General features: G+C 38.2%; 1 protein-coding gene across 5 annotated transcripts in view; it reads right to left on the reverse strand.

Annotated features, from left to right (window-relative positions):
• The window catches only part of ATP13A5 (ATPase 13A5), a 113,920-nt gene that overhangs the window by 79,951 nt on the left and 21,052 nt on the right, over window positions 1-12,917 (reverse strand). For all 5 annotated transcript variants that reach the window (XM_043874911.1, XM_043874912.1, XM_043874910.1 and 2 more), the window contains 2 exons: window positions 4,154-4,223; window positions 1,424-1,558 (listed from right to left, as the gene is read on the reverse strand). In XM_043874911.1, coding sequence (XP_043730846.1) covers window positions 1,424-1,558; window positions 4,154-4,223 — 205 coding nt within the window. The remainder of the gene's footprint in view (window positions 1-1,423; window positions 1,559-4,153; window positions 4,224-12,917) is intronic.

Below are 12,917 nucleotides of genomic sequence, written 5' to 3' on the forward strand. Positions count from 1 at the left end.
CACTCATTTTTAAAAAAAGCAAAAACAAACAAAAAACCATAAACAAAAGAAACCCCTCTGGTCTTCACTCTCTAGCTCAAAGTGTCTCCATTCATTTAACTTTTCATTTTTTTAAGTCCTGCTTTCTAACTCTTTAAATATATTGCCTTTCTTTGATTTCTCATCAAACACTTCATAAGTCAAAATTTGTAGAGTCTAAAACCTGATAAAAAGCCAGTCTTAGACCTAATATTTGCTGAGTGACTGAAACAGAGTAAGAATAAAAATCTCTTTCGATTGGACTTGTTTAAAGTCTCCATGTCTGCCTTACTGACATGTGCCCAGACTCCTGACAGCTAGAAGGCATCTCTCCTCTCACACATAGGTCTGACTTTTCTTCCCCAGCAATGTGTTACTTTGGAAAGGATCTTCTGCTAAAGAAGTATCACACATGTAATAGAATTTCATTTATATGGAGTCAGAAGCCCTGATTCTGTCACAAAATCACTTTATGACACAAACCCACTCCCAGTATATTAGCTTCCTCTTCTCCAGATAATGGATGAAGTTTGAGACCAGGTGATTTTAAAAGTTTGACAGAGTTGACAGATACAAGTACCACTGTTTCCCTTGTCTAAAAAGTCAATCTCACAATCAAGTTTCCAAAAATATACAACAAATAAATTGAGACACATTTAGAAGTTGCCTCATAATTTAGCCTGATGAATCTTGAGCAAAGTAGCAGAACATTTTCTAGAAAGGTGCAGTGGGAAACAGAGACTTAGAGGAGCTGTGGATTTATAAGTAATATTCAGCTAGATTCCACTTCAGAAAGCATTAGTCACTCAGCTTTGTCTGACTCTTTGCGATCCCATGGACTGTAGCCCACCAGGCTCCTCTGTCCATGGAATTCTTCAGGCTCCACTGGAGTGGATAGCCATTCCCTTCTCCAGGGCATCTTCTTGACCCAGCTATTGAGCCCAGGTCTCAATTCATTGCAGATGAATTCTTTACTGTCTGAGCCCCCAGGGAAGCCCTCCACTTCAGAATGCGCTGTTATATCATTTATAAGACTGATTTTCTTTAAAGGGAAGATTTTAATTGGCTATAAGATGAACAGTGATGGAAGATGACAGGAAGGTACTATACTGTCATCATTAATCCATCACTTTTCTATCAGACGCAGACAGCCTCAGAGTCCTTCTAAACATAGCTACTCAATGCAACCTTCAGTCGATAATCAGAGTTTGCAAAGATGTTTAAATCTATCTGACATTCCTGAAACCCTTCTTCTGAGATCCCAGATTTAGTAAGCCCTTGCTTTTTGCTTTGTTATGACTTATGTTTAACGAAGCAACTCTTTGCTCTCAGTAGAAATGCCATATGTTTGGCTTCTCGTGCAGCCCAAGGCTAAGTAGAATCCAACTATGATTTCTGTTCTTACCTGTCGCAGATCATACACACTTAAGGCAATGGAGAGAACAGACAAGATGATGATGGCCACTGAGTATTCGATGTAACCTTGACACAGCCACAAAGTGAGGGTAAAGACTTGAAACACATAGAATGGATTTAAAACCTGCAGGTACGAAAAGAGATTCTGGGTCACCTGCATGGACCTTAGTGGCAGATTATACTGTCACCTATAGTGACATCCTATAAAGATGATGTCATTTCTTTATAGGATTTTTTTTCTTTCATTTTTGCAACATACAACAATAGAATTCACTTAGAGCTCCATTAATTTCAGTAGAGACAATGTCAAGCTCATAGAGTGTGATACGGTAGAAGTGAATTTATTTTAGGCGTTCAGAACCATGCTCACAAATTGATCCTTATTTATTTTGAACTTTCAAAAATATTTGACCGATAACAAAATCTAATAGTTTACCTTTTTAAACAGATGTACCCACATTGGAGGAAAAATATGATTCTTTTAAGAACAAACTTCAATTTTGAACTTTGTATTGCAGGTTTCTTTTTCATGTAATCACATGCTACAGATGTAGTTAAGTTGTGCAATGAAAATGAAAGATTTCACTTTTATCCAAATAATTCATTTAAAAATAATACTCTTATGTCACAGGTCTTAGCAAGATCCTCTGAGAGCATGGACCCTCTCTTAAACAAGGAGGGGTAGTCTTACCCAGGAAAGAGAAAAGTCTTCTTCAAAGTTGCAGTGAGAATTATGTGCAGGATGTATCACCAGTTCCAATCAGGTATTTTTGGTCTCTTAATGATATCTTGGACTTTTTTTGTTCCCTCAATTGTCCCCATTTTAGTCCTGCTGACTTTACTATTAATAGCAGAGAGGGCAAACCCCAGGGCGCTAGAGAAGGTCACATGACCTACACACTTAGCTTGAATTAAAGACCTCTTCTGAGCAAGACAAAGTTTTTTTTTTTTTTTCTGGTAAAGCGCTCTTTATAATTATCATGAATTAGACGAAATATTACTTAAAATTAGTGCTGTTCTTTCTTACCTCTCTTCTATAATTTTCTAATATACTAAATAAATTTCTACCTTAGTCCTAAAAACAAACCGACATCTGGTTCATAAGTTAATAGGATATAACTTAAAAGTTTCTGAAACTCTTGGCTGTATTTCATTGGTTAAGAAAGCTTGTGTTCCTTAACTTTTTTATTATTTCCATTGCAACATGCTTTTCTTACAAATTATAGCTCTTCTGTCTGTTTGGCATAAAATGCTTTAGCTGTAAATTATACATTTCTAGTAATACGATTTTGAGTTTGTATAAACTCAGTAGAAAATTGGTTAAATACTTCTGGTAGAAGAAACAAAACCATCCTAATTAATTTAGTTCTCTTATTCTATATTCTTTTGAAACCAAATGTAACGACATAGTTTTTCCTGTTATTTTTTCTACTAAAGACTTAATAAGTAAGTGTCAGGAAATATTAGCACTCTTTTCAGAGTAGACTAAATAGACACTTGAAAGAGTCTTTGGTAATTTGAAAATGTACTTGAATAAGAAGTTTTAAAAGCAATCTGCTTTTTAACAGTAGGATATATTGTGCTTATATGGAGGCATGGAATACAGAGGAAATCTCAGTACCTTCTGATCAATTTTTCTGTGGACCTAAAACTGTTCTAAACAAAAAAGTCTAATAAAAATTATTTTTAAAAAATGGCCATGTAAAAACCAGAATGACCATCTTTGTGGATTAGAAATAGACTGGAAAAATGTAGCACTGACTGGGGACAGATTGATGTCTGTTAGGTTTTATAAAAAGACAGGAGATCAATAGCTAGGAGCTCAATGCTAGGGGGGAAAAGTATCCCACAGATGGCACGAGACATAACCAGACTTGCTAAAGATAACAGCAATAGCCCCTGAGAAAAGTCACAACCAGCCAGGGTTCACCAGCAGCAGAGGGCGGAATAGGAGAGGCAAGTTTGTGGTGCAGCTGTGACTTTGCCCAAGCACCAAGCTGACTCAGGGCCCGCATCCAACAGATCCATGATGGACAGAGCACAAACCTCCAATACAGGCTCCAGTTCTGAACTTGGGACCCATGGTGACCAGTATGACCCAAAGAAGGAAAGTGAGCACAGAGTGAGGGATAAATGGAGGAAGGAAAGTCCCACCCAAGCTGAGCTTACTGAAATAAATGATAAACTCCACAGCATTCAGAGAAAATATTCTAAAACAAAAACACTAAAAAAGGAAGATGTCACTATCAAGAAAATGGCTATAATAGAATGATAGAACAATACAAAAAAAAGATCAAATAATGCTTTTTAAATCCTCAAAGAGATCATGAAATGATAACAATCCTTCCCCCTCCCCACTATAGCCATCATCAAAAAACTGAAGAAAACAAAGAGGAGATTATGAAATGAAAATCTGTCCCTCACACTGGGAAGGAATTTTTTAAAGCAGATTTGAATTTAGAACAAGTGATTATTGAAAAGGACCAGTTAGAAATCCTGGAATAAAAAAATGTATTTATTGAAATAATAATAAAAAAAGAAAACCTAAACAGACAGGAAAAGGAGAAACTAAAGTCAATGGGAATAACCAAAGAAATCTGCACAAAATACAGATTTTTGTCCTTGTCAAAGTATTCATGTTTTAAAGATTTCCCTGAGTGCTAGAAATGAAAAAGGAAAAAGCAGTAGTTTATTTTTAAAAACAAATGAAAACAGTTACCTGTTTAACAAGCAGCTTCCATATGGGTTGGATTTCAACCTCAATGGCATTTGGCCCGCACACTAATCTTCTGTAGGAGATTGATCATCTATTAGTGTCACACCAACATGCTTATCAATAAGTGAGTACAGGCGACACTAAGCAGAAGTCCCTTCTCTACCCTCAAGGGAATTTGTGCTTTCGATTAAAAATTAATATGCCAACCTCAAAATACTACTATATTAGTAAATGAAAGCACGTGGTGGACAAGTTGTTTTTCTGTTAAATATACCTTAAGGACAGTATAACTCATGAATCAAAATGAAGTTAGAAAGGCATTTTGAGCCTTTTTTAAAAAAAGAATTTGATTATATTCTAAGAATAGCTAAAAAGAAACAGATATGACAATGTTCTTAGAATTCTCAGAAATTCTAGATTGCCCTTGATGTTGGAGATCATATCTGTCTTACCTTGGTATTTCTAGCACCTAGACAGGTCTTTAGTTTATGAACTCAATGAATACATGAAGGAATGAACCAGTGAACTGGAAGATGGTATATGACTTTCATAGCTAACACTTTGTAAATCCATACACATGTGCATTACAATAAGAAGCCCTAAGGGAGGAATAAATTAGGAGGTTGGGATTAATATATACATACTACTATATATAAAATAAGAAATCAGCAAGGACCTACTATGTAGCACAGAAAGTTCTACTCGATATTCTGTAATAACCTATCTGGGAAAAGAATCTGAAAAAGAATGAATGTATGTACATATATAACTGAATCACTTTGCTGTAGTCACCTGAAACTAACATAACATTGTAAATCAACTGTACTCCAATATAAAATAAAAGTTAAATTTAAAATAGTTTTAAAAACAAAAGAAAGAACTGATATTCTCACTTTGCCAATGGGAAGAACAATTCAATGTGGGTATTTTGACAAATGTGCACATATCTAATATTAATCATGACAATGTAAGTTTTAAGCAGAGATGACAGTGTCAGAAACTGCATTTAACCATTCGTATACATTTTCCCTGTGAGATTTTATATTATCATCATTATTATAAAGGAAACTGAAGTTCAGAGATACTAAGTAGCTTTCCCAGAGTCTCAGAGCAGGAAAGCAGCAGAGCCAGGCTTCCCACCATGGTCTCTATGACTCCAGTTTACTCTTTCCCTTGGTAAAGATGGATGTGAAAACCTGCCTGATGGACCTTTGGTTTATGACAGAGCTGAATCCAAGTTTGTCTGACTTCCAAGCCATGCTATTCCAAATGCAATTATCACTTGCAAGGGATTGCAAGGACTCAAACCAAGGTCTTCTGACTCCATGTATGAAAACATTATGGTTCAGAGATGTTGAGAAACAGTGAGATCAAACAGCATGTACTACTGTAAGGGACTTCAGAAGTCCCTAAGTCTCACACTGAGAAAGGACCATAACTCAAGCCACTTTAGTGCTTAAAATCTTTTTCTAAAAGCCATCAAAATAACCTGTTGTTGGCGAGTATTCAGAACTTCTCAGAATCCTAAACTTGGTTTTCTTTCTCTCTCCTTGGAATGCCCTCCCCACATCCTTCACTTTGTTAAGGTCTGCTTAGCCTTTGAGAGCTAAATCTGATAATAGAGCCTGGTGGTGATACGGGTAGAGTAGGATAATCAAACAGTTAGTTTAGAAATCCCACTAGGGGATTATAGATAGGGAAATTTAGGGGGCTTTAGGAGACAACTGTAAGTTAATATCACTTGAGAAAGCAATCCAGACATAGTAAATAAAGCAGGCTTGCTTAACAACAAAACTATACAAGTCAATGGCATCTGCATCATGCTAGTTGAGGTAAGTAAGTTAATGATCCCATATATATATGGGGAAATGACATTCTAAAGTACAAGAACCTCTTTATACTGAAACCTGAGATAATTTACTATATTTTAGCATATGTTACCACTTTTCTAGGCTTCCCTCATAGCTCAGTTGGTAAAGAATCTGCCTGCAGTGCAGGAGACCTGGATTCGATTCCTGGGTTGGGAAGATTCCCTGGAGAAGGAAATGGCAACCCACTCCAGTATTCTTGCCTGGAGAATCCCATGGACAGAGGAGCCTGGCAGGCTACAGTCCATGGGGTCACAAGAGTCGGACACGACTTAGTGACTAAACCACCACCACCACTTTTCTACTGATTTGAATAGCTCCATGATAGTCTGGGTTTGACTGTGGGGGGACAAGAAGACTCCCCCCTCTGATGTGGAGAAGGAGCTGATGATGGGAGCCTGATATCTACTTAAGGATGAGGAAGAAGGTGGTCTTCTCCCCCTCCCCACTTTCCCTTTGATTATAAAAAATGTAGCCCATTAAGTTCTTAGGTAGAGTCCTCTGGCCTGTCCACTTGTATCCTTCACAAGTGTCCTGTGCTAATAACTCACTCCATCTATCACTTTGCCTCTCACTGAATTCTTTCTGGGCCAAGACATAAAGAGGTTGAACTCCACCAAGCTCTGAAGTGTATTTTGTGGTTTTAGGGTTAAGAAATTTGAGATTCAACAGACTTGGCTACTGCTAAACCTTTGTACTTGTTGCTCCTTCTACCTGGAACCAGTTTTCCCTACATCTTTGCATGGCTCATGCTCTCATTTCATTCAGGCCTTTGTTTAAATGGCATCTTCTTATTGGAGGCTCTTCTCCAATTCTATTTAAAATAGCTACCCTGACCACCAAATCAGATTATCTTTATCTCCTTAACCTAACTTTTTCTTTATAGACTGTTTGATAATCTGAAGTTATACCTTATCTTTTACATGTTAATTGGCATGCAAACAATAGACTATCTTCCACTATTATATAAGCATCTAGAAGTCACTGGTATATTCTGAATGCCTAAAGCAGGGCCTAATTCATAGAATGCACTGAGGAATGATTTGTTAAATGAGTGAATGGATGAATGAAGTGTGAGCCTTGGTTCTCTTACTTATAAAATGGGTTGATAACACTTGCCTAATAAAATTGCTATTAGTAGCAAAAGATATAAATAAATAAGCATTTAGCACAAGTGCCTAAAACATGTGCCATGCTCAGTCGTGTTTGACTCTTTGCTGCCCCATGGATTACAGTCTGCCAGGCTCCTCTGTCCATGGAATTGTCCAGGCAAAGAATACTGGATTGGCTTGCAATTTCTTCCTCCAGGGGATCTTCCCCACCCAGGGATCAAACCTGTGTCTCTTACATCTCCTACATGGGTGGGTGGATTCTTTATCACTGCACCACCTGGGAAACCCACCTAGAACATGCCAAGTCCTTAATAAGTAACAACTATATTTGACATAGTCTCCATTCCCGTAAGCATTAATTGAGTATTAATTAATTAATTATTAATAAAGTATTTTTCTTGTCCCCAATAACCTTTCATTTCTTAGTAACTTCTTTGAAGTGTAACATATAGTTACACATCTTTCACCTTGAATTTCCTAGGCTCACTTTAATGGCAGAGAGGGAGCTTTCTCAGCTCCATTTTTCTGACATCTAGGGGCACAGTATCTGTCACAGAGAATGTTCCCTAAATATTGGAATTAATTAATGAGGACCTTTGTGAACCATGGCTAGAATACTGTCTCCCCTAACAAGGCTGTAAACCCAGTTTACAGAACAACAGCAGGACACAGGCTGTGGAAGTCAGTTTAGAAAGAAGCAAGCCAAGTGCCCTATGACCTTTTTCTTTGTCGGGTGAGATGGTTTCTAATGTTACCATTAAGGGAGAGGTGCCCAGCTCGTATGAGAACTGAGATCCAGTAGGTTCATACTGGCCTGTGATGATCCTTTCGGGGACATCTGGCTGCTGCTGCTGCTAAGTCGCTGCAGTTGTCTGACTCTGTGCGACCCCACAGATGGCAGCTTACCAGGCTCCTCCGTCCCTGGGATTCTCCAGGCAAGAATACTGGAGTGGGTTGCCATTGCCTTCTCCAGTGCATGCATGCTTGCTAAGTCGCTTTAGTCGTGTCCGACTCTGTGCGACCCTATGGACATCAGCCCACCAGGCTCCCCTGTCCACGGGATTCTCTAAGCAAGAATACTGGAGTGGATTGCCATTTCCTTCTCCTGGGGACATCTGGAAAATGTGAATAAAAAATATTGCCTGTCATGTCAGTAAATAAAAGATGTTGTAGACATTTGACTATCACATTGCCACAGCCACCTTGAAGTTTCATCCTGAGGGAACTCAGGATAGTAACTGGATGCCCACCATCGACAGGGCTGTAGTCCATAGGGTCGCAAAGAGTCTCACACAACTGAAATGACTTAGCACGCCATGCAGCAGTCAAGTGCTGCAGCCACCTCCGATGGTGCGCGCTGAGGAGACACAGGATGATAAAACACAGGATACTAGCTCCAGATAGCTAATATTCATACCAAAGCAATCATTTCATTGAGCCCGATTCTTGCATCTTCCCGTACATAGAAAAGCACTACATTCTTAAACTTGAGACCTCTGGTTTTCTTCAATTAACAGTAATCTGAAGTTCTGACTACCTGGTCTTTGTTGCAAAAATTCCTATATGTCCTGGCTCCTCAACCCTCTTGCCTCTTTAAAGCAGTCCCTCAGAGTGATCTGAGAGTCCTGTCTCACTGGCTTAAAGTCCTCAGAATGTCTGCCAAATAAAACATGATTCTCAACTTTTATGTTGTGTCAGACAACAACCATGTTTGAATCACAGACTGGCATTCCCCTTGATGTTTCACTTTTTCCGCTATCTCTTGCCAAGAAGTATTGTGTGGTTAGAGATCATGTACTCATCTCAATCTCAGCATGAACCACATAGAATTTTCAGGGATCTTGACCACTGGTTGAAAACCAGAAGAAGAAATACGAGGTTTGAGCTGGGTCACATTAGCAAAGTTCCAAGGAACAAAGGAGATGACATTCCCTGACTTTAAAAATCTGATGAGCTGGCAGGGAAAGGAAGCCCTAGAACAATTCCAGGTAGCCTCACAGAACTCAATAGTCTGAATGAAATTAAGTAGACTTGCCTAATATTCAGAACTGTTCATTAGGGGAATAATTACTGGATGTAGAAGATCTCTCTTCAAAAGAAATTAAAGGGTTTCTTCAGATCACCAGCCCAGGTGGGATGCATGAGACAAGTGCTCCGGCCTGGTGCACTGGGAAGACCCAGAGGAATCGGGTGGAGAGGGAGGTGGGAGGGGGAATCGGGATTGGGAATACATGTAAATCCATGGCTGATTCATATCAATGTATGACAAAACCCACTGGAAAAAAAAATAAAAAATAAAAAAAAAATTAAAAAAAAAAATAAATAAATAAATAAATAAAATCACAAAAAAAAAAAAAAAAAAAAGAACCTGCGTGCGGGGATTAGTTAAGTGAAAAAGTTTTAAGGATTTATAAAATCAGAAGATAAAAATATTGTGATGATTGTTATGTTTTGAAAATACAGACTAGGACTAACATGAGACTAGACACTTTAAAAAAAGCAAACTGTGCATTACAAATGAAATCCCCTAAGGCAACATTACTTTTCAAAACAGTTTTGAATCTTGGAATATTTTGAATTAATTGTTTTAATGCTGCATAATGTATAGATGGGGCAACCAAGAAACTTGGTATTAAAAAGTTATACAAAAAAAAAAAAAGAAATTAAAGGGTTTCTTAACAGGGAAGTTATGAAGGCAATTCTGCACTGGCTATGGGCTACGCTTGAAGAAGCACTGAGATTTCTTGCAACCATGAGATATTAGTAAATGTGCTGAAAGTTATTTATTTCTTAAAAACCAAGCATGAATGACTAGGAATAGTTTCTTTGGCAATGGTCTATATCTCTTTTCAATATGATTATTTGCTCATTCATTCATTTGTCAATTTATTCACCAAATAATTGTTGAGAATATGTTGTCTGCTGGGCCCTTTAGGCTCCGGATGGTGAAGACTAGGCTGAGAGTCCTCAAAGAGGCAGGAGGACCATGTCAGAATCACTGGTGAGCATTTTCAAACTTCATACGATCACTCTGCTTCCGTTCTGATAAGCCATCCATCAATAGCGTCCTTGGCAGGGAGGGAGATCTGAGGTCTTCCAAAGAGTTAATACTAAGCCAGGGGATTCTGGCATGACCCATTTCCATGAAATTTGGAATTTTTAGGGAGCAGCTTTATTAGTGTTTGAAAAAAAGTACTAGTTAATCCCTCACTCTCCTAATGCGCCCTCTTTCTAAAGGAAAGGAGACCTGAGAAATTCACAGATGCAGAGAAATGGCATCCAATTGCTGGCATTTGGGTATGTTGTAGAGTATGACAGGTACGTTAGTCTTTGACCCCTCCCATTTTAAAATAATAATAAAAGCAAGATTAGTATGCTTTGAGAAATTGCTTTCAGGGGAAAAATTTCCCTATGTTAGCAGTGCAGAGCCTGCTTCTATACTTTATAATTTATACAGAGAACATTCATTTTACAAATGACAAAAGTCATTTTTTCTCATTAGTCTTCATCTGTAACGTGTTCCTTTCTTTCATTTCCTAAAGCACGTTTCCAGATAACCTCAGAGAAAGTAAAGTTCTTGCAGTTTCATGCCCTGTATGTGAGCTAATTGAGGTGCTGCTCATCAGCTTTTGTGGGGACGTGCACAGAGCATTCCCAGGCGTGAAGATCCAGAACACAGAGGACCATGAGGGCATCTAAATGGAGGTGGGGGTGGAGAAATCCCAAGGACTATCTCACCAGGGAGACTCGGGTCTTAGATTTACTTGTGCTTTCATAATGTTTTGCTCTGAAACAAAGCATTGAAGTTAAGTGATTTTATACTTTCAGTGGACCCAGAGCCATAGAAACGTAGGTTATATTTTTAAGTATGTTATTGACTTCTAATCTCATACTAAGATTTGAGACAATCTTATCAGCTTCCAGAACAATGAGTGAAGCCTGTCTCCTCCATTCTGATCAATTCTTCCTTGTTCTTTTTCAAAGAACTGATCTGTTGGACAAGTGTCTACACTTGGTTGTATTTCTAAAGATGGAGATTTCCAAGAGGATAAAGGTCATGGTATACAGATATGATTTCTTTTCTGACTTTGGCTTCCCACAAGACCTGAGGAGTAAAAGGGTAGGATTTCATAGCAGCCCCGATCTCTCTCTCCCCTGCCTTCCCCTTGTTTATTTTTTTTCCTCTCTATTCTCTGGGAAAAGCTTCTATCAGCTTGGAGCTGAGCATTGAAGGCAAACCCATCCTCTTTTGCTGTTGTCCACTGAGATTTTTTTTCCTCTGGTACTAACAAGCATGCCTTTTTTCTCAGTGGTGTACAAGTGTTGAGAATTAAGTTTGATCCTACAGAATCACCAAGCCAATTGTGAGTACCACTCCACAGCTCCACATTCAGTGATGTCACACTGGAATAAGCCATGGTTGGAGTATCCCTATTACAGAAATTGGTAAACTCTAGCCATCAAAGCTTTTTTTTTTTTTCTTTCCCCTTCAAGAGTTCTGGGATACCAACAAGGTGATTGGTCTGGAGCTAACCCCCAGTTATGAGGTATCTGGATCTCTTCTGCCAGAAAGTTCTTATGTTTTCAGGAGGCTAAACAGAGGAGGCAAGGACAGGGAGGGCTGAGTGAGGAGAAGAAGTGTCACTCAACTGAAAAAAAACTGTTCTAATAGGAAGACAGCTTGGATGGATGGGGGATGAGGTAGGCGTGTTTTTTCACAGGGCCCTGTGTCCATGAGGTAAGAGAATTACTCCAACTGTCGGTAGACCTGTCTAGGACAGTCACTAAGATGGCAAGTTGTGTTCAGTTCATGGATGAGTGAAGGTGAAAGCAGGGAACCTTCTGGAATAATTTTCCTGCTTTCCTCTTGATGGCTTCCTTGGTGGCTCAGAGGGTAAAGGATCCACCTATTGTGCAGGAGACCCAGTTTCAATCCCCTTGATACCCTCTGACAGTTTCTCTCCAGGGTAAATGTGTCACTCCTGATGTCTTCATTTGCTTTTTGCTACTGAAAAGTGAGAACTATGTTCATCTTTGCATTTTCTCTCTTTTCCTGGCTGCTAGGAAGACTGAAAGGGGAAGCTGTATTTTTTTGACTTTTCATGATCAGAAACTTTTGTGTATCCCTCTTTATTTATTTCTTATATTGGGTCCTTGCTTTTCATGCAAGCAAGCTCAAATTCATTGAGGAGACTCTTAAGCTATCACTCAACCAACCAATCCATCATATTTAATTTTTGGAAAAAGTGTTTAGTCTTACATTAAAAAAATAAAAGGGAAAATTTATGGATGGGTGAGGAATGCTCCATATTTTACTTTCTCTCTTTACTCTCCAAATAGAAAAACTCACAAAATAAAATATGACTATATATTTCTAAGTAGATTATCTCCTCTATTCTTCATATTTTGGAAACTATATACTTTATCTTGCTTATTAGATTGTCAAGTTCTTTATTGTGTGGACCAAATTTAAATTTAATTATGTATGATGTTTATTAAAGCTTGGCACCTGATAAATAAATAAACGTGACATAGCTACATGGATGGAAAATCTGGGGAAATGGTTTCTTAGTCAGAGTATATCTATATTCATCAACTACATTTCCTAAATAGATCAATCCTTTAAATGTTTTGTGCTTAGTGCTAGGAAAGCAGTGTGTTTTTAATGACTTTGAAAACTTTTTGTACTTCAGTATTTAAGCATTGTATCTGAAATCTTATATAATGATACCCTGTTTCTAAGGCATTTTGGAATATTGTCAGAATCTAGATGCCCAGTTCCTTTTT

Source organism: Cervus elaphus, chromosome 19 (assembly GCF_910594005.1).
Source record: "Cervus elaphus chromosome 19, mCerEla1.1, whole genome shotgun sequence".
Classification (NCBI taxonomy): Eukaryota; Metazoa; Chordata; class Mammalia; order Artiodactyla; family Cervidae; genus Cervus; species Cervus elaphus.